Source organism: Lupinus angustifolius, chromosome LG15 (genome assembly GCF_001865875.1).
Source record: "Lupinus angustifolius cultivar Tanjil chromosome LG15, LupAngTanjil_v1.0, whole genome shotgun sequence".
NCBI classification, from domain to species: Eukaryota; Viridiplantae; Streptophyta; class Magnoliopsida; order Fabales; family Fabaceae; genus Lupinus; species Lupinus angustifolius.
The window spans coordinates 7887647-7911751 of NC_032023.1; the positions used below are offsets into that span (position 1 = coordinate 7887647).

At 31.7% G+C, this 24105-nt stretch overlaps 1 protein-coding gene and 1 pseudogene across 1 annotated transcript; both read right to left on the reverse strand.

The window, feature by feature from the left end:
- On the reverse strand, positions 1–1485 carry LOC109327563 (annotated as a pseudogene).
- Positions 6963–8372, reverse strand: LOC109327682 (zinc finger BED domain-containing protein RICESLEEPER 2-like). Its single transcript, XM_019560848.1, has 4 exons — positions 8054–8372; positions 7851–7966; positions 7510–7787; positions 6963–7395 (listed from the first exon to the last, which is right to left on the reverse strand). Exons 1-4 carry the CDS (start codon positions 8370–8372, stop codon positions 6963–6965), a joined length of 1146 nt encoding a protein of 381 aa, XP_019416393.1.

Here is a 24105-nt window from a genome sequence, read left to right on the forward strand (position 1 = left end):
TCCTCTGAACAATGGAGTGGTATAAGCTGAATGCAAGTGCAGAGATTCCAGTGGAAGATGCAAGCATTTCAAAACAAACAAAACAACATTTTACTTCCACAACTATAAAACTTATACCCATATAATCCGCAAATTGGCTTGTACCTATCAGTTCCGTGACAATAAGTATAACTTCCTAAACCGGAGTGACAATTTCCACAATTATTAGAATCCAAGCATAAAACTGCAAAGCATCAGGATGAGGTATAACAAGTATTGTATTACCTTCTGCGCTTCAGCGGTCCAGTCTTGTAGCCACCCTTAGTTGGTTTGCCCCAAGGAGTACGGGATCCTTTCCCAAATTTCCCACTACTCTTGCTCTTACCCTCTCCTCCACCGCGAGGATGATCTACAGGATTCATGGCTACTCCTCTCACAACCGGTCTTCGACCAAGCCATCGGCTATGTCCAGCCTTTCTAAGCTTTCGGTCTCCATGGCTTGGATTGGACACTGTACCAATGGTGGCTCTGCATGGAGAATCAATCTACTTTTTAACACCTGAAGGGAGTTGGATTAAACAGTATGCTGCTGTGGGATCCTTTAAGATCTTTGCATTAGTTCCAGCTGCTTGGACAAGCTTGCCACCTTGCCCTGGGTTCAACTCAATGGTGTGAATGATTGTTCCAATTCGCATTGAAGAGAGTGGCATGGAGCTCCCAATCTGTGAATTTGTGTCAGAATACATCATCTGATTCATGATACTCTTGCGTGGATTATGAGGGTTCGTGTTTGCAACATCTGCGAAAAACAAAACAAAGAAATGTAACCAACCAACCAAACATTAGACAAAAGGACGGGGAACAACAGCAGGATAGAAGCCTCAACAGGCAACAAGATTCCTTCTTCGGATAGCAGCGCAGGCCACCAAATTTCCAAAGTCTTATTTCTGTCAAAGCATCTTCAACAACCTGGAAACAACCTCACCACTTGCAGGTTAAGGCTGCATACATCTATCTTTCCCAGACTCTACTGGGTGGGAGCCTTATCTGGTGTGACGCCATTTTTTGTGGCGATTGTCATATCTTCAGTAACCTCATTTTCTTCCTTTTTTGTATCTGAAAAAGATACTATACCCATGTACACAGTTCCATAAACAGAAAATTGAAATTCCTAATGGAGGAAATTTGCTTTTAGAGGCAATAATTAGTTTCTATATTTGTTTGGATTATGGCTTCCTAAGCTAAGTTAAATTCATCACATATATTGCATCCTCATAAACTAGCTTCAAGGACAAATGCATAAATTATTAAATTAATAATGGTTTTGCAATGAACAGTAAACTTTATCAAATATTCTGAAAATTGCAGCAAAACCTTCGGCATGTGATTTATATCAACAATTAGTTAAATTAAACTACAACATTTGTCATTGTCGATTAAAAATTAAGAAGGTAAGTACCGGAAGAGTAGAAACGGCGTGGTATGGCATTGGAGAAGAAGCTATCGAAGATTAATGGTGCAGTGGGTAAGTGAAGGGTTTGACGGGTTTAGTGTAAAATATGAGTATTTTTGCTTGCTTGCCTAGCAAGTTTCACTCGGGAACATGAGGTGACGTTTTCGGCGAAACATTAGTGATGAGACCATGCCCGATTATTGTCGGCTAATACTCGGCTGTATGTTAAACTCTTCCGATTATGGTTAGAATTTCGAAATGCCGAATTGAGAGTGAAAAATATTTAGAAATGCGTTTTGGACAAACTTGATGTTTATCCTGACTCGAATTAATATTTCGAAGCCAATGACAAAATTGGAATTCGATTCCGAGCTACGAAACTCAAAACACGTTATTGGGTCGAATTCAGGCGAATTTGGGTCCGACAGTAGTCCAGAAACTTTCCGTCACAGAAAATTACGAAAACTTACCACAAAATAAGTATTCGCAAAACAAAACTAACACTCAACTATGGTTTAGCCTAATTCATTACTGATTAATTTTTGTTAAAAATAAATAATTAATAAAAGATATCGATTTGTCATGGTGTTACAATCCTCCCCCACTTATCATATTTTCGTCCTCGAAAATGAAACGTACCTCTTAAGAAAATAGATAGGGATAGGATTCTCGTATGGCCTCCTCAACATCCCAAGTCGTATCTTCTCTGTTTGCTTGACTTCAGGTCACCTTAACTAGAGCAATCTCCTTGCCTCGCAACTTCTTCACACTTCGATCAGCGATCCTCGCAGGCATAGTTTCAAAAGTGATATTATCCTTTAGCTGGATCGAATCGGGTTCAATGATATATGACGAGTCACTAAAGTATTTTCCGAGTTGGGATATATGGAAAACATTATGTAAGTTCGATAGTAAAGGTGGTAAAGCTATTTGCTAAGCTACTGGTCCAACTTTTCTAAGAATTTGGTATGGTCTATGAATTTAGGGGTAAGCTTACGAGATTTAAGCACTCTACCAATGCCAATTGTCGGAACCACACTCATGAATACATGAATGCCAGCTCGTGGAATGACCCTTTATTGAAATTGACTAAAAGCGTTTATACAAAAGCAAAGCGGAATGCATCCTGGTCCAAACTACAAATATATACAATAGTCTGGTTTATTCAAAACAACTAAAATACCCTACACAGATACTCGCCTTAAGGGCAACTAGAAATAGAAATGACCACTAGCGACTAGCTCTAGGGTTAGCGGGTGTACTAGAACACTCACAGGGATCCTCCTCCATCTCAGAATCGGAAGAGAGGTCCACCACCTCAATGGAGTCCTCTATATAGACCAACTCCACATAGTCTTCCTCTTCGGTTTCCAGCTCCTCTTCTGGGTTGTTGGACGAACCCTCTGACTTTATTCCCACTTTCGCATCTACCTGAAGATCGGGCAGCATCTATATAGCAGCTCTCTTCCCCAATGGGAAATCGGGAACATCATCTCTACTCCGTCTCCTAGTAGATGGTCCAACATCAGTGGGTTCGTGAGGAATCACAGACTGAATGGATGATGCAGTAGGTGCAAATGTCCCAACAGGTAAGGTGAAAGAAGCCTCCAAGCTCGCATGCTGTGAAGGAAAACGCATCGTAGAGCCATCACAAACCATCTCTAACTCTAAGGCATAAGGGCATGTGTAGGTATATCTATGTCCATCATTACTTCGTGCCCCTTCCTGGGACATCGTGAATCGGTTGCTCCGAATCCTCATCGTACGATGCATCTAAATGAGAACGCGAACCGAGAACAAGTAGAAAGAAAAGAAAGGGAAGAGAAGAAAAGAAGAGAGAGTAAGACATCTAATGAATATAATTCATCGACAGCGTGGAATTACATGGAATATCACATCCATACATACACACATGATACGCACAATATAGATCACAAACATAATGCACAATGATGAAATGATGTTATAACTTGCATCATGAGGATCAATATTCACACTCTCAATGCATGCATGATATGCTTATTTCATCCATCCTTATACCAATATCCTCTCAATATACTATTCGAAAATAATCAAGAGTACAGGTCCCATAACAAGCCGATTTGATTGCACCAAAAATAAATTCCTAGCAAGGATATATGATCGATCTGTTCCGAAGAACTGTACATTTCAGGACAGTGTCGTATCAAACACTTTCTGAGCATCCGTCTCATTGATCCTGATTGCAAAGAGGGGTTGTCAGAGATCGTCTAGTTTATGCTATGAGAACTGTCCGATCCAATAGAATACCTCATTCAGGAATACAAGGGACTCGTCTCACCTAGACTCTCCCTCAAGACTTTGCTGACGAATCACCGCCATCGTCGTCCCTCTCAACATCACGGTGCTCGTTCGTCTCCCATAAATTTCCTCTCTATTACTTCGTTATTCATAATGCGTATGTATACTAACTGAAGTTAGCCGATTAAATACTTTAATTATTCTTTTATATCGATTGGCCCATCTTAAGACATCTTCCAAATGAATGCTTCTTGTGGGACCCGATCTTATGTTATCACGTAATATAGGAATAACATCCCTACCACTACGAACCATCGCTGACTTACCCTGGACGACCACATGGCCAAGCCTTTTATGGTCAGATGACATTGTTGTGTGGTATCATGTAATCCTTTTTAGGAATAGCCTTGCTCACAACATCCTCGTCGGAATCCTTGCCCGCATAAGGCAAAAGAACAAAAGTAATAGTATACGTTTGTCATTCGGGCACCAAACTCAATCCTCTGAGCCATGATCTTCCCCAAATGTAAATACACTTCACACCCAAGCTAGGCTATTTCCTAAGCAATAAATCAATCAAAAACAGTCACAATTTATGTACGTCTCTCGTCTAAGCGAGAGGTTGTCGCTCAAGCGACCAATTCATCAAAACAGACTCAATTTCGTGCATGGTTCTCGCTCGAGCGAGAGGACTATCGCTCAAGCTAAAAATCCACCAAAAATGGTCCAAATCACCCTTTAGGTCTCACCCAGGCGAGGGATTATCGCTCGGGTGCCAAAACTGCCCAGAACAGGCCAAGCACGCTGCCTGGCCCTCACCCAGGTGTGGCTGGATCGCCCAGACGAGGCTGGGTCGCCCAAGCGCGGCTAGTCCAGTAGCCAGATATGTTTGGCTCGCCCAGCCGTGGCTGGTCCAGTGGCCAAGCGTGTCTGGCTCACCCATGCGAGGTTGGGTCGCCCTGGCGTGGCTAGATCGCCCAAGCGTGGCTGGACCAGTGGCCATGACCAATTTTTCAACCTTCGGCCACCGGATAGAATACCACTGTTGTTTTCGATCCCTACGCGTTTTAGTTTCTCGAGTGGTGTTCCTTCATGGATAACAACCACAAGACTTGATATTTTATACTATCCTAGGGGCATGCAGCCTAAGGAAACATCCGTACTTAATCCAAACACAAATCATTTGGTTAAGTACGAGTTTCTAACAAAGACAGAAATAACTCCCAACTTTTGAGGTAGTTGAGAGATCCAGGTATCATATTCGAACACCACTATGTCACGATGTATTCTCTTTCACCTTGGGTTGTAGCGCGGCAGATTTCCTTTCCGTGAATGCGTAGGTTGCCTGACTTCAAACACCTCAAAACTAAACACAAAACACAAACCAACGCTTTGTGAGTTAAATCGTTTTCCTACTAACTCTAAGCTAAAGACATCATTTGAATCCATTATAAGAACATCCAAGACTTTCATCCATCCGGTCCAAGATTCATATTCTTGAACCATCATTTATCCTCGAAAGTCTCGTTTCCGATTCCTATCGGTTCATGATTATTTCAACACCTTTTTACAAGGATTGATCTCATGATCAAAGCGACATTTCGATTTAAAATATTCTTTGATTTCAAAATCATCCTCTTTCATCAACATAAATAACATTGATATTTTCAAATACTCAATCAGCCCCATGAACAACAAGATTTCATGGTTTCAAAACAACAATTTCTAGATTCACGTAAACTCATTTTTTGCGTTCTTGTGTATAACAAAAGATAGGAAGGTTTTTTAGAAATATTTGACGATTGAAAATGTTCGTAACATACACATAAACATCATACTCAAATATCGTAAACAATGAACGACTAGATTTTCTAAAACATGAAGACCAAGCATGAGGGTTTACCTTAGTGTTCTTGAGAAAATCCAAAGGAAGAAGAAATGCAATGCAATATAGAGCCAATGGTTTCTCAAGGGGTTGGGTTCTTTTTATAGTGCCATGGTTCGGTTTTTTGAGAAGCAAGCCAAGGATTTCAAGAGGTTTTATGGCTCTTTTAAGTGGAATAAATCAAATTTAGGGAGAATTGAATCTGATTTATGGAGACAAACCAAATGTTTCCAAGATTAATGGTGCAATTAAGGGTGGAAACAGACCAGGCCAAGTCAGGCTTTGCCTTAAATAGGCCGAGCCTATATAGTAAATAGGAGCCTGGGCCTAGCTTGTTAGCCTGTTAAAAAAAAAATTCAAAGCCTAGGCCTGACCTGTTTAAAAGCCTGGCCTGGCCTAGTAGCCTATTTAAAAGTCTGTTAAAGCATGGAACTCAACACATTATATACAAACTAAAAAAAATTAATATGACTATGGCAATTAATATGAAATTTTTTACATTGTTATCACAATTATTTCCATCGTCCTCCAATGTTGCATATTGTATTGGAAGGATTTGTGGTGCCAAAAAACAAATGTTTAAGAGTGTTTTGCATAATATATTAGAAGATACAAAACAAATGTTTAACATGATTAACAACTTAATTGCCAAATATGATACTGGTGTCCAAACAATATCCAAAAGGCAACACTAAATTGCTAAATAACATCTAAATAATATCTAAACAATATTAAATTTGTTGTAGTGTTGTCTAAATGTTATATCATCCAAAAGGCATCACATCAAAACAAATTCCATGTTTCTATCATAACTCCATGAAGTCTAAGAGCTCAAATTGCTAAGTAATAATAATGCTAAAAATAAAGTCAATAACATCCAACAAATGAGTTTAAATCTTCAATTAAATTTCATTTTGATCTTCTTCAACCTTAGGCTCCTTCAAAACAAAAATAAAATATATTAAAGCACATAATAGTTTAAAACCAACTAAAATAACAAACTTAAAAATATTGATGTTTTACCTTTTCTTTTTCCTTCACAAGATACTTACTACGAAGCCAATCCCCACCGCATATTAGTGCTTCAATAGATTCTTCATTCAATTTTGAACGATATTCATCAATTACTCTTCCTCCAATGCTAAATGTGGATTCTGATGCTATTGTAGAGATTGGAATAGCAAGTATATCTGTAGTAATTTTTGATAAGATCTTATACTTCATGGAGTTGCTCCTCCACCACTCCAATGCACTAAAAGAACTATCACCATATTCACTAGTAGGTATAAAAACAGGTTCATCAAGATATGCATCCAATTCAGATTTTATTGGGGGGATTGCTTCATTTTCTCGCACTATACTCATCTAATGTTGAAATCCAGTATCCGCAACTAATTTTGGCATTTGTGATGATGAGGGGTTTGTAGCGGTGTTGTTATCTTCATTAGAAGAAGTCACTTTCATATTCAAAGAGTACTCACAATATAATTCTTGCAATGAAGTTTGTACCTTGTTCATATTCGCTATGTAAGCTTCTTCGGTCTTGAATATTAAGGGAAAGCATACATTCATCATTTGAAATTTGTACCTAGGATCAAGAACACTTGCAATGGCCATCAAGAGATTGCATACTCCCCAATATTTGTCAAACTTTATCTTCATCGACGCAACCATTTCTCTCATGAAGTGATCTTCATCCTCTGATGCTTTATCAATTACATCTTTTACCCTTGCAACTTCGGTAAGATACAAGTTTGCAGTAGGATATTCACTGCTAGAAATCACATGAGTGGCAAGACTAAACACATGAAGAAGTCAACAAACTTTTTCAACTTTCTCCCAGTCTTCATTTGAAGGTGCATAATTATAATGAGGCTCTTTATCTTTTTAAGATGCAAAGACTGTCTTGAACTTTAGAGCACATGATAGCATATCAAATGTGAAATTCCATCTAGTAGGACAATCAATGACAAGCTTCCTTTCTTTCAAATGCTTTTGTTCAACCACATCACAAAATTTTTTTAACCTCGAGTCATTGTGGTTGATATACTTCACACTTTCTCGAATGTTATAAATGACATCTTTGATCTCTTTAAGGCCATCTTGCACTAGTAAATTCAATATGTGTGCACAACATCTAACATGAAACAAGGCACCACCAAGAACTAACTTTGAGTCACATGATAGATTCTATTTCAGGGTCTTTAAGCATGAGTCATTATAATTAGCATTATCAACCGAAATTGAGAACACCTTTTCATCAATCCCCCATGATTTTAAACACTTGAAAATAGCATCAATAACATCAACCCCACGCCTTGGAGCAAGCACTTTCACAAAACTCAAAACTCTTTTATGAAGCTTCCATCCTGCATCAATGAAATGACCAGTGATGACCATGTACTCAACAACTTGATGATTTCACCTCCACATATCTGTAGTCAAGCTGATCTTGCCCACACTTCTTAACAATGCCTTCAAGCATTTCTTCTCTGCTTCGTATATTGCTATGCAATCATTTCTTATTGTTTTACGGGACATCTTCTGAAATTCTGGAATTCCATATTGAAATGCCCACATCATACCTTGAGCATCAACCATATTAAAAGGAAGTTCATGCATCATAATTGCAGTAGCAAGTGCTTCTCTCATCTTCTCGTTAGAGTACTTAGCTCCTGGAGTCATAAACGAATTAGTTGAGTTAGGTCGGAATGGAATAACTGGTTGCTTTTTTTGAGTAGCCAATTGCATCCTTTTTGGTTGGCAAGTTTCCATATGTCGCAGCAGGTGGCTGGTGCTCCAACCCTTTCTAGTAATACTTAGTTTCTCTTTGCAGAATTTACATTAAGATTTCTTAATGCCTCCAGGAAATTCAATTTCATCAAAGTCATTCCAAGCTGGTGATGTTTTAGTCCTCTTCCTCTTGCTCTTAATGGGACAATCCACTTTCTCACTTGAATTGACTAAAGCAGTTTCAACATTATGTTGTTGTTGATTTGAATTTTCTGCTGTACTTTCAGTAACAATGGTAGGAACAGATGAATTTGTACCCTCAAGTGGATTAGACATTTTCTTACCTATAAAAATATTCACAGGGTTAGCAAATAGAAAATTAGAAATTAATGTGCATATTCATACTTGTATATCACATATTCAGTTTTTGGATTATCCTTATAGTATACTTGAAGCATAGATTTTAATTTATAACTAATCTATTATTAGTTTGATGATATAAGAGGGAAATCACTTTTGTAGAATTTATAAGTTAATCTATTTTTAAAAGTTATATTTGCAGTTTCTTAAAAATTCACTTTGTTAAAATCACTTTTGTAGAATCACTTTAAAAGATATATTTGCAGCTTCTTTGAGAAGTTATATTTGTGAACTTCTTAAATATTTGGTTAAGATAAATTCTTTAGCCAATACAATCAGGTTGAAACTAAAAAAATTAATTTCTTTAGACTTAAACTTTAGATGCAAACTTAAACTTTAGGAACCCTGTAACTTTAGATGCAGACTAAAATTTGGTTAAAATTAAACTTTAACTTCTTTTGCATGCTCCTTATATTAACTTAAGTCTAATGCTACTATTTTGTGCTATTTTGAAACTAAAAATAACTCACTTTCCAAAACTGCAACTTTTTCACTTTCACAAATTACATCCCACTTTATATTTAGAATCATAAGTTTATAGATGAATGAAAGAAGGCAGAGAAAAAAAATACAAATGTGGCATATACAAGAAAAAATACAACTGCATCATATCAAATACTTATTAAAATCAGCACTAAACCAGTATGTTAATCACATACATATATAAGACAGACGTGATTCTATTTAGAGAAATTATCTGAACCTGTGTCAATCTTCTATGCTTTCAGATGAGAAGATGGTAACAATCAACAAATAATTAGTCACTCTCAAATGAGATTTTGAAGGTGAGGCAATATAGATTAGGATTGTTTTGAGACTTGCTTTTTTAGGGTTAGTCACTCTTACTTGCAAATTGCAATTTCAGGTTACACACTTATTCAATTAAAATTACATACTTACATGGGTAGGGTTATGTACTTAAGCCCAAGTCTCAACAACTGAATGTCCAATTACTAAATAGTCCATTCTCTAAGTCATATTGGATTTACATAAAATTTTTATTATTTAGTTTTTTTGGGTACATATTATAAAAAATAAATTATAAATATATAATAACATTACAAGGTCGGCCTATTAGGCTTAATAGGCTTTTTAAAAAGCCTGAGCCTAGCCTATTTAAGTTAAATAGGCTTCCGGAGAAACCTAAGCCTGACCTGTTTACTAAAAAGGCCTAGCCTGGCCTATTATAGGCTAAGTATTAGGCCCCTGATAGACGGTCTGATCTGTTTCCACCCTTAGGTGCAATGGGTAAGTGAAGGGTTTGAGGGGCTTAGTGTAAAAGATGAGTATTTTTGCTTGCTTGCCCAGCAAGTTTCACTCGGGAACATGAGGTGACATTTTCGGCGAAACATTCGTGATGAGACCATTCCCGAGTATTGTTGGCCAATACTCGGCTGGATTGTAAAATCTTCCGATTACAGTTAGAATTTTGAAATACCGAATTCAGAGTGAAAAATATTTAGAAATGCGTTTTGGACAAACTTGATGTTCATCCTGACTCAAATTAATATTTCGAAGACAATGATGAAATTGGAATTCGATTCCGAGCTACGGAACTCAAAAACACGTTATTAGATCGAATTCGGGCGAATTTGGGCCGACAGCAGTGTAAAAACTTTCGGTCGCAGAAAATTACGAAAATTTACTATAAAATAAGAATTCGCAAAACAAGACTAACTCTCAACTATAGTTTAGCCTAATTCATTACCGATTAATTTATAAAATTATTTTTTATTAAAAATAAATAATTAATAAAATATATCGATTTTTCACGTGTTACAATGGTCTACAACCATATATACAAACACAATTATCTTAACACGGGCCATGATTAGGATGATTCTCATAGTATAATTTCATAGTAGAATGCCTAAAACAATCAAACCTAATGCTTTGACATGTAGAAGAGAGTTGAATGACTTTTCCATCCTGAACCGAAGCAAGCATGATGATCATGCCAATGCAGATAACAGGACAACTATGTTGTAGGCCATTAGCACAAAAGTTTATGACAATAGGAATAAATGATCTATTACAATTTGAGTTGAATAGTTATCTAAGTTTGGAACCTAATTTATAAGGAAGTGGGAAGATAAACTCTTGAAAATAATATTTAAAACATTTTATAAATATTTAATTTTTATTATTTAAAAAGATAATTCACTCTTTTTATTATTTAATTTTTTTAATTGTTTAATTAATTTTTATTTACGTACTTACCATAGTTTATTTACTTATCAAAACAAAACATTTATTATTTTATGTTAGAATGAAAAAATATTTAAATTTATATATATTAATTATTATTGTGTAATAAAAATAAATATAGTAAAATATGTTATTAAATGATTTTCAAAGTTGATAAATTAAGAAAAAGAAATAAGGCGTAAACAAAATGTTTTATAATAATAAATAACGAGTCTAGCTTTTAAAAAATAATTTATTGTCACCTTGTTCTAAGATATTGTCTATTACTTTGTTCCTTTCTAAGTTTAATAAGCTGAATTTGGGTTGAATTGTATAATTTGGGGATATAATTAATGATAAAAATAGAAGTAATTAACAAATACATTAAAATTAAGTAAATAATACTGTCATATAATTAAAGCTTACCTGACTTAACCATCCAGATTCATTGTGACATCTTTAATAGCCCAAAAGCAAGTTAATTACATAAGTACGTGTATATTATTTATCAACTAGTTAATTGTAAAATCCTTACCAATCAAAAAGAAGATCATTGGTGAGAAACTTGTCCTTAAAAGAAAATGTATTTTCATATATTTAAAACATATAAAGAAAAAATAAGTAATTTACAATTTCTCTTTTATTTCATTCTTTCCTTGTTATGAAAAATCATGCGCTCTCACAAAATATATGCCTTGAGTAGCAAGTTGAACTAATATCTGAAGGATCTAAAATATAAATTATTTTTTCTATGGTATGCAACCATATATACAAACACAATTATCTTAACACGAGCCATGATCAAGTTGATTCTCATAGTAGCATTTCAGAATAGAATGTTTGTAGCAATCAAAACTAATGCTAGGAAACGTAGAGAGTTGAGTGACTTTTCCATCCTCAATCGGAGCAAACATGATGATCTTGCCATTGAAGATAACAAACACAACTTTGTTGTAGGCAATTAGCACAAAAGTATATCACAATAGAAATGAATGATCTCTTACAATTTGAGTTGAATAGTTATCTAAATTTGGAACCTAATTTATAAGGAAGTGAGAAGTAGTAATATTTAAAACATTTTATAAATATATAATTTTTATTATTTAATAAAATTTAATTAGTTTGTTATTATTTACTTAGTTAAGATATTTATTTAATTATCAAAAGAAACATATTTCTTATTTTATCTCATAATTAAAAAAATGTTATAAATTTATATATAAACATTCAAAGATGATGAATTCTAAAAAAGAAATAACTTGTTTTATAAAAGCCAATAATGAATCTCACTTTCTAAGATAATAGAGTTGGTTTAAAATCATTTAAAGAGTTAAAATCCCATGTTTTTTTGTTGTGATTAAAATAAATATTTATTAATTTCATAAAAAAATGAAAAATACTTATAACACTCCTGATTTAGAAAGTCATAAAAAATATCATAATACACATAACCATATAATAGGTATCAAATCCATCCTGACATTTTGCTATATCATAACCAAGGCTATATTTCCCCAAAATAGGGTTCCCAACACTCGAGGCATACAAAATGCATTGACACTATACATCATGTTCATGCACACAATTATCTCATCCATACACACATATATTCGAAAACTACATCACTCAAACATTCTTCGAAAAAGAAAAAATACATCATTCAAATATTCAAATAAAAATAAAAAATATCATTCAAACATTCATCCAAAAAGAAAAGTACATCATCCAAACATTCATATAAAAACAAAAAATACATCATTCTAATATTCGTTCATTATATGTTCAACCAATAAGAATAAAATATATATCGTCAATACATTCATCTACTCATTCATTCATTCATTCATCTACTCATCCATCCATCCATCCATCCATCCATTCATCGACTCATTCATCCATCCATCCATCCATTCAGTCATTCATCCATCCATCCACCCACCCACCCACCCTTCCTTCATTCATTCATGCATTCATCCATCCATCCATGCATGCATCCATCCATCCTTCATTCATTCATTACTTCCTTCATTCATTCATGCATCCATCCATGCATGCATCCTCCATGCATGCATCCATACATACATTCATGCATACATATATACAAAATAAAGAATTCATTTAAACATTACATTTTGTGTATTATCATAACATCCATTCCAGTATGTTGTTTCATCATTTCATACATTATTATAAATTATTAAAAAAATCAATTTATGTATGTTCATATGGATTCACAATAAAGAAAAAACATGGATTCATATTCCATGGATAAAAAATTACACCATCATGCCATTTATGCACCTCAACCATTCATGCACCTCCTACATAAATCAAAAGCATCCTTTTTGTATACATTTTATGATTCATCACCAAAGGTGCTCAAGATTTGAAAGTTGGTTTTATGGGTTCTATTTTTTGACTTGACTGAAAGCTATCATGGTTGAAACCATAGTTGTAACACCCATAATTTTCTATTTTTTTATGCATGAGTGGTAAAGTAAGATTTATTTTTATAGAGTTGTCCGTAGATTTTCTAGATGAATATTTGATCTTTTGAACAATTATTCAATAAATTTATGATATTTTTTCTTTAAAATATGCTATTTTTATGAGTTATATCACAACCAAGTGATGATATATCTTTTAAAAAATAGAGTTTTTGCATGAAACACAGTATTTAAAATATATTTTGAGTTAGAGATGTTACTATTAAATTATTCTTAATTTAAGAAATATCTACATGAGAATTTGCATTATATATATTTATAGGTATTTAACCTTTTGATAATATTTTACCAAGAGTTATATCATATACTATTTATGATATAACATTATCTTCATTTTTACTTTTGATTAAAGTGGTGATAGTTATCAGATTATTTATCATAAAATATTAGGATGATAATGTCTTACTTTTGTATCTTTATCCCTTTATACTTATAATATAATACTTTTGTATCTTTACCCCTTTATATTTATAATATTATACTCCTTATCTTCTACTTCTTATCCATAACTCTACAATATTTACCTTCCAACTTATAGCAACCTTCATTTTGTTACGTAAACTTTATAATGTATATCTTCTTATAATGTGTACAAATCAACATATATCATATAAATATATCATATGTTCGGTATGGTGAGTTTATGTTTTTATCTTTTTCTTGTAACAATATAAAATGTATTATTAGCTTCAATTATTTTTATTATAACTATCTAGCAATTATTTGTTAGTTATTCAAGACAATAATGGTATGCACTTGTTTTTAAATTTTTTCTTATCTAAATTGATATCCTTTTATCGAGTGTTACAGAGTGTATCTTATTATTTATTCAATAATAGTATTATATATAATTAGCGTCTTGACATGTCGTGTCTGTCAACCCGCTTTCCTATCGTTTGTAATGTATAGTTTGTATTTTATAAATTCAAATATAATTTTTTGCACTAAATTTATGGTTAAATTTATTCAATTGGTCTAATATTCAATTTTTTAAATACACTTTTAAAATAAGAAGATAATAAGGATAAAATAAGAAAATAATATTATATGGTTTTTTGGTAGAAATAAAAAGATATTGAGGGCAAAATAGGAAAACACAAATTACACCATGATGGTGGTTATTTTGTGTTTTTCCTTTATTATAGAAGTATAGATTAATAGTATAGATAACATCACATTATTTTATGATGATGGGTTATCCTAATAATCCCTATCTATAACTATTGATGATCTTATCTCTCTTTAGTTCTACCTTATTCTTTTATTTAAATATCTAATCCCTTCTACCTTGAACATGATTATCGTTTTACCATCAAATACCAATTATTAAGTTTGTTACATACCTTATTCAGAATAATAATAACAATTGGCATTCTCCCCCTTGAATCCATCTTATGGTCGTTCTATCTCTCTACATATATGTTATGAACTATTATAGCCCAGAAATAAGTCAACCACAAAAGTAGTTCAATGTTATTTATTAATGAATTATAAGTTAAATCCTTTACAATGAAGAAGAGAGTCGATGGTGAGAAAATTGTCCATAAAATAATAGGAATTTTAAGAATTAAAACATATTAAGAAAATAAATAGATTTGTAAATACTCTTTTATTTCATTATTGTCCTTGTTATGAACAATCATATATTATCTAAAAAATATATGCCTAGAGTAGCAAGCTAGACTAATATATGTAAGATCTAAAATATTAATTACTTTTTCTAAATTATACAACCACATATACCATCACAACTTTCTTATTTACTTAGTTAATGTTAGTTAATTAATTATCAAAATAAAATACTAATTAGTTTATTTTAGAGTTAAAAATATCTTTTAAACTTATATATATATATAAATTATTATTGAATAATAGAAATAAATACAGTAAAGCAAGTCATTAAATGATTTTCAAAGATGATGAATTCTAAAAAATAAATAACATGTAAACGAAAGGTTTTATAATAGCTAATAAGGTATCTAACTTTCAAAGAGAAAAATGCATATAACGCTAAGGGATAGGTGAGAACATTTCATTGATTTTATAAAGCTTTAAAATTTAATTTTCACTTCTTGTATAAAATCACTAGTAACTTTATAAAATCATAAAAAATTATCACAATACTCGTAAACGGGTAACATAATTATTTGAATTTCTTTAACCACAAAATTACCGTAATATCCCTTTTGGACAAAGGTTTCCACTTCACCCTTCATAATTCACTTCACAATTTTCTTATAGAGCATACCAAATTAGTTGTTCAAACTATCTTTTAAAAAACAGGGTGTCACATTATGCGATCAAATATAGATGTGTATTGCAATAAGATCACCTTATTCTTGGATATTGACTGTTGTCTTGGTTAGTTTGGAGTTAATTGTCTCAGCGGGAGTGAATTGTATAATTTAGGGACACCATGAATGATAAAAATAGAAGGAATTAACAAATATATTAAAACTAAGAAAATAATATTGTCATATAACAAAAAGTGACGTGACTTGATCATGGAGATTAAGTACAGTCGTGACATCTCTTATAGACTAAAACTAAGTCAACTATAAAAGTATTTGTATATTATTTATCAACGAGATATAAATTCATTCCTTACCAATTGTAAAGAGAGTCGTCAATGAAAAAATTGCCCTTAAAATTAAATGAAGTTGGAGAATTAAAATAAATAAACATAGAATTATGAAATTTGCAATTACTCGTTTATTTAATTGATATTCTTCTTATGAATAATCATGCATTCTCATGAAAATATATGCCTAGACTTACAAGCTAGACTAATATATGTAAGATCTAAAATATTAATCACTTTTTCTAAGGTATGCAACCACATATACCAGCACAATCATGATAACATGGTCCGTGATCACGCACCTTCTGAAAATAGCATTTCAAAGTACAATGGCTGTAGCAGCTAATACTAATGCTAGGACAAGAAGTAGAGATTTGAATGGCTTGTCCATTCTCAAGTGAAGCAAACATGATTATCATGCTAATGAAGATAACAAGCGCATCTTTGTTGTGGGCCATAGACAACATGAACAAATGATCTCTTTCAATTTGAGTTGAATAGTTGTGTGACTTTGCTAACTAATTTATATGGAAGAAAGAAGAGATAAACTATTGAAAATAATATTTAACTTTTTTATTTTTTATTTTATTTTTATTAGAATAAATTACACTCACACTCCCTGAATTATAGTGAAGTTATATAAATTGCCCGTACCATTTTTACACTTACACAAGTTATCCCTAATTTATGACATACATTATACTCACTACCCTTTGTAGAAGAGATAAGTCTAATCTTTTAAGCAAAAATAGTAATAAGTGCAATTAAGTTAAACAAAATATGGTATGTTGTGGAGACAAATGCAAATAGTATAAGATACATTATATGAAATAATGAAAGTACATTGATTCATATAATATTTGGATTTGTGTCCATAATATATCATATTTTGTTTTACTTAATTATATTACTCACCTTTTTTGTTTTGAATATTATACTTATCTCTCTAGCAAATATAGTTGGTATAATGTATGTATATAAATTAGTGGTAATTTGTTTATGTACATAAAAATAATATTTTGTATAATTTTAATAAAATTCATGAGCTGTCAGTGTAATTCACTCTTTTTATTATTTAAAGAATTTTAATTATTTAATTAATTTTTATTTACTTACCATAATTTTTTTACTTATCAAAACAAAACATTTATTATTTCCCATTAGAATGAAAAAATATTTAAATTTATATATATTAATTATTACTGTGTAATAAAAATAAATGTCATAAATGATGTTATTAAATGATTTTCAGAGCTGATAAATTAAGAAAAAAATAACGCGTAAAAAATATGTTTTATAATAACAAATAACAAGTCTGGCTTTCAAAGATAATTTAGTGTCACCTTCTTCTTAGATATTGTATAATAAGTTGAATTTGGGTTGAATTGTATAATTTGGGGATATCATTAATGATAAAAATAGAAGCGATTAACAAATACATCAAAACTAAGAAAATAATAATACTGTCATATAATAAAAGCTTACCTAACTTGACCATCAAGATTCATTAGGGTTGATATCTATAATAGCCCAAAAGTAAGTTAATTACGTAAGTACATGTACGTTATCTATCAATGAGTTATAAGTAAAATCCTTACCAATCAAAAAGAAGGTAGTTGCTGAGAAAATTGTCCTTAAAAGAAAATGAATTTTCAAAATATATAAAGAAAAAATAAAAAATTTACAATTTCTCTTTTATTTAATTCTTTCCTTGTTATGAACAATCATGAGTTCTCACAAATATATATGCCTAGAGTAGCAAGCTGAACTAATATCTATAGGATCTAAAATATAAATTACTTTTCCTATGGTCTACAACCATATATTCAAACACAGTTATTTTAACACGAGCCATGATTAGGATGATTCTCATAGTATCATTTCAGAGTAAAATGCCTACATCAATCAAAACTAATGCTTGGACATGTAGTAGAGAGTTGAATGACTTTTCTATCATCAACCGAAGCAAACACGATGATCATGCCAATGAAGAAAACAAACACAACTTTGTTGTAGGCCATTAGCACAAAAGTTTATGACAATAGGAATAAATGATCTCTTATCATTTTAGTTGAATAGTTCTGGAATGTAATTTATAAGGATGTGAGAAGAGATAAACTCTAGAAAATAATATTAAAAACATTTTATAAATATTTAATTTTTATTATTTAATGAAATTTAATTGGGTTGTTATTATTTACTTAGTTAAGGTATTTATTTAATTATCAAAGAAACATATTTCTTATTTTATCTCAAAATTAAAAAAATGTTTTAAATTTATATACAAACAGTCAAAGATAATGATTTCTAAAAAAAGAAATAACTTGTTTTATAATAGCCAATAATGAATCTCACATTCTAAGATAATAGAGTTGGTTTCAAATCATTTACAGAGTAAAAATCCCATTTTTGTTGTTGTGATTATTAAAAATATTTATTAATTTTATAAAAAAATGAAAAGTACTTATAATACTCATGATTAAGAATATTTCATTGATTTGGTGAAACCTTAAAATGATTTATTTTCCCCTTCTTGGATAAAATTAGTAGTAACTTTACATAGTCATAAAAATATAATAATATATATAATTATATAATAGGTGTCAAATCCATCAATACATTTTGTTATATCATAACCAAGGCTATATTTTCCTGAAATGGGGTTCCCAACACTCAGGGCATACAATATGCATTGACATTACACATCATGTTCATGCACATAACTTACTTATTCATACACATATACGTTCAAAAAATACATCATTCAAACATTCATCAAAAAATAAAAAATACATCATTCAAACATTCATATAAAAATTAAAAATGTCATTCAAATGAAGGAAAAGTACATCATTCAAACATTTATATAAAAACAAAAAATACATCATTGCAACGTTCATTCATTCATATGTGAATGTGCAAAGTGTCAAGGATAGCACTAGCAATGTTTTGCCTATGTTTTGATGAAGACAAAGTTCTATTAAAGCTCGAAGATGGTTCAAAACCCAACATGTCTAGAGCTCATTGGTCATATCTAGACTAGGATATAAAAATAGAGTCATTATCTAAGTAGTCTGGGATGTGTACGTTAGTAAGTGAGTATAGGTGAGGTGAAGTGCAAGTCTCTCAAGCCATCATAATTGTCATATCATATCCATGAGACATATCATCTAGTTAATTGTATGTTCATGCATTAATCATACATGTTATATGTGTATATTAAACATAATATAATTGGTAAAACATGTATAGGAGTTAAGCATAACATATGAGAAGTTTACCTTTTGAATGTTCATGCATTAATCATACATGCTAGTTAATCCATTAACGTGGTGACTTAATCGATTAACTCAACTGTTTTTCTGTTATATCAATGTTTCTGTTACAATTGGTTTCTATTTCAATTTTGTTGCACTGGTTAATCGATTAACGAGTTACCTTAATCGATTAAGAGGTCTGTTTTGTGTTATAAGTGATTTCTGTTTTAACTGCTTAACTGACTGCAACGAATCCAACTGTAAAAACTGTCTAGTATAAGTTGAGGCAACTTCCAGAAAATTGTAGCATTGGATTCCATTGTATATGATTGATTTAGAGAGCATATTTCGTTTTTGCATTCTGTTTTTGCAAGAGAGTTGCATGTGTGAGGAAGAGAGTTTACCATGCCTTATTGAGTCTTTGATTTGCATACTGTTTTTGATATGCTTATTCTTATCCTTATCTTGCTCACATGTTCATGCATTATTTGTAAAGATTTTTAGAGAGATATATTGATTACTGTTTTTGATTAACTCTCATGGATTCATGGCTTGAGTAAATTGTGAGTGAGTTAGTCTTAAGGTCTTTTAATTGTAATATTTCAAGCATTATTGTGCTTATAATACCTTGCTGTTGTAATCTATTTTTGTGTGTTTTGGACTGATCTCTTGGTGTCGTACCACCACAGGGATTGCGATTCTTCACCACGACTAGTGAGTTCTCATATGGTAAACATTTTATCTAGAGCAATAAGATGATTAATAATATGAGTGAATCGTTTTTTATGTCGCCAATTGATTCACTCGGTAACATATGAAATAATTCGTATTCATGTGTTAGCGTATTCAGCCTGGCGTGCTTGACTTCGCTAGTGCCCTCATGAGTCACCTGTAAAGTGTCCCACATTTCCTTGACACTTTGACATTGAGATACCCGAAAGAATTCATCGTAGGATAGGACCGATGTAATTATATTTTTGGCGCGAAGGTTATACTGAACCTTCTTGCACTCCTCATCAGTCCATAAGCTTTTGGGATTTTCTTTCGGTTCGCCATCCACTAAGTGAAGTGGGATGAATGGTCCACTGATCAGGGATTCCCAAATGTCCGAATCAATGGCCTCTATAAAAATCTCCATTCGTAATTTCCAGTAGGTGTTGAGCTAAGGATCACATGGATACAGTTGAGCTAGCCAAATGGGTTGGTGGAACTCATTTGAAGTCCCTAAGGATCACATGGATACGGTTGAACTAGCACGTCGTACTAGCTCTGATACTACTTGTGAGGTATCAGTGGCCTAGGCACACCTAGAAGGGGGGTTGAATAGGTGTAGCGGTTATCAATCACCGCTTCTCGCACCAAAACCTAGTTCTGAAAACAACCCAGTTTATCAATTAACCAGTGGGCTTAATCAATTAACACACACAAAATAGAATGATCAGAGCAACTAATTGCACAGTTATTTATAACCTGATAAGCAGAGATACATCAGATATTATTATGAAATATTAACATGTCCATGGCAGGGTATAAGTAGGCAAAATATCATCTTGTAACTCGCATTAAAACAACAAGAAATGTAAAGAAGATTTAAGAAAGAACAGCGTGCAAAGATGGATTTTTATCCTGGTTTGTTTGCAGTCCACTGCAAACTACATCCAGGTCTCCCCTTTTGATCTTGGGAGATTTTCTTCTTCACTATATTGAATACAAGTATAATCACATACACCAATTCAATTTACAAAACATAGGACACTTCTTTCTTAAAATCTAGAACATCTAGTCTTTGGTTTGACTCTACCTAACGCCTTCTTTCTTAAAATCATGATAATAATATCTTACTTTTGTATCTTTATCCTTTATACTTATAATATGATACTTAGTATATATCTTTACCCCTTTAGATTTATAATATATTACTCCTTATCTTCTACTTCTTATCCACAACTCTATAATATTTACCTTCCAACCTGTAGCAATCTTCATTTTGTTACCTAAACTTTATACTACATATCTTCTTATAATGTGTACATATCAACATATATCATATAAATATACCATGTTCGGTATCGTGAGTTTAGGTTTCTATCTTTTTCTAGTAACAATATAAAATTTATTATTTTCTTAAATTATTTTTATTATAACTATCTAGCAATTATTTGTTAGTTATTCAAGACAATAATGGTCTGCACTTGTTTTTAAATTCTTTCTTATCTAAATTGATATCCTTTTATCCTATGTTACAAAGTGTGTATCTTATTATTTATTTAATAACAGTATTATATATAATAACATCACATAGCTTTAGTTTTTAGTATTTATATATTTGTATTTATTTTCTGATGGTGGGTTACCCTCACAATCCCTATCTATACCTATATATTGGTGATCTTATCTCTCTTTAGTTCTACCTTATTCTTTTATTTAAATATCTAATCCCTTATACCTTGGACGTGATTATCCTATTACCATCAAATACCAATTATTAAGATTGTTGCATACCTTCTTCAGAATAGAAATAACAATTGACATTCGGCTCCTTGAATCCATCTCATGATCGTTTTGTCTCTCTACATATATGCTATGAACTATTATAGCCCAGAAATAAGTCAACTACAAAAGTAGTTGAATGTTATTTATTAATGAATTATAAGTTAAATCCTTTACAATGGAAAAGAGAGTAAATGGTAAGAAAATTGTCCATAAAAGAAAGGGAATTTTAAGAATTAAAATATATTAAGAAAAAAATAAGAAATTTGTAAATACTCCTTTATTTCATTATTGACCTTGTTATGAACAATCATATATTATCTTAAAAACATATTCCTAGAGTAGCAAGCTAGACTAATATGTGTAAGATCTAAAATATTAATTACTTTTTCTAAGTTATACGACCAAGGAGCACAATTATCTTATTTACTTAGTTAATGTTATTTAATTAATTATCAAAAGAAAATACTGACTAATTTATATTAGAGTTAAAAATATATTTTAAACTTATATATATAAATTATATTATATAGTATAAATAAAACAGTAATGCAAGTCATTAAATGATTTTCAAAGATGATGAATTCTAAAAAATAAATAACATGTAAACAAAAGGTTTTATAATAGTTAATAAGGAATCTAACTTTGAAAGAGAAAAATGTTGGTTTCAACTTTCAAATCATTTAAAGAATTAAATTCATTTTGTCTGATTAATAAAGATATTTTCATACTTTTACAAAACAATGAAAAATGCATATAACGCTAATGGATAGGTTAGAACATTTCATTGATTTTATAAAGCTTTAAAATTTATTTTTCACTTCTTGTATAGAATCACTAGTAACTTTATAAAATCATAAAAAATTATCTCAATACTCATAAACAGGTAACATAATTATTTGAATTTCTTTAACCACAAAATTACCGTAATACCCCTTTTGGACAAAGGTTTCCACTTCACCCTTCATCATTCACTTCAGAATTTTCTTATAAGAAAGACAAAATTAGGTGTTTAAACTATCTATAAAAAATAAATAGGATGTTACATTATGCAATCAAATATAGATGCATATTGCACTAACGTCACCTTATTCTTGGATACTGACTGTTGCTTCGATAAGTTCAGAGTGAATAGTCTGAGCTGGAGTGAATTTTATAATTTAGGAACGTGAGTTGATCATCGAGATTAATCACAGTCGTGACATTTCTTACAAACTAAAACTAAGTCAATTATAAAAGTACTTGTATATTATTTATCAACGAGGTAGAAGTTCATTCCTTACCAATGGTAAAGAGAGTCATCGGTGAGAAGAGTAAATATCATTTAAAGAGTAAAAACACTAATTTTATAAAAAATGAAAAATACTATTAACACTCATGATTGAGTAAGAATATTTCATTGATTTTTTGAAACCTTAAAATGTAATAGGCGTCAAATCCACCATGACATTTTAATATATCATAACCAAGGGCATAGTTCCCTAAAATAGTGTTCCCAACATCCGGGCATACAAAATGCATTGACATTAGTACACATTATGTTCATGCACACAATTTACTCCTACATTCGAGAAATACATAATTCAAACATTCATCAAAAAAGAAAAAAATACATCATTCAAACATGTTAGGTATCAGTGGTCTTTCGATCCAACTTACACCCAGCGAAGTCAGAATCATGATACGTTTTACAGCAATATAATGTTATTCTTTTGGCAAATCTTGAAATCTAGCACACATACAAATGCTAAACATAATATCGGGACGACTAGTAGTCAAATACAATAAAGAGCCGATAATCCCATGATATTTGGTTCCCTCAATAGCTTTTCCCTTTTCATCTTTATCAAGATAACATGCGGACACCAAAGGTGTGGATGCATCTTTGCATTGCTCCATATCAAACTTCTTTAGTAATTCTTTGCAGTATTTTGATTGATGAATGAAGATGCCACTTTTCATTTGTTTAATTTGAATCCCATGGAAGAAAGTCAGCTCACCCATCATCGACATCTCAAACTCGCCCTGCATCAACTCAGAAAATTCATTACACATGATGTCATTAGTAGATCCGAAGATAATATCATCAACATATATTTGAACAAGTAAAACATGATTATCTAATTTACGGATAAAGAGAGTGGTATCGACCAAACCTCTTTCGAACCCTTTTTCTAATAGGAACACTCAATCTATCGTACCGGGTTCTCGGAGCTTGTTTTAGGCATTAGAGGGCCTTCTTGAGTTTATACACATGGTTCGGGTATTTGAAGTTTTCAAACCCTGGTGATTGGTCTACGTACACCTCCTCTTGAATATAGCCATTTAAAAAT

Bases quoted from the DNA above. Each gene is read 5' to 3' on its own strand.
- LOC109327682 (XM_019560848.1), bottom strand. From the start codon at position 8,372: ATGGAAACTTGCCAACCAAAAAGGATGCAATTGGCTACTCAAAAAAAG. The intron at 7,788-7,850 runs GTGTTCTCAATT...ACCCTGAAATAG, and splicing joins CATGGGGGATTGATGAAAAG to AATCTATCATGTGACTCAAA. The intron at 7,396-7,509 runs GTTCAAGACAGT...TCATGTGTTTAG, and splicing joins ATGCTATCATGTGCTCTAAA to TCTTGCCACTCATGTGATTT.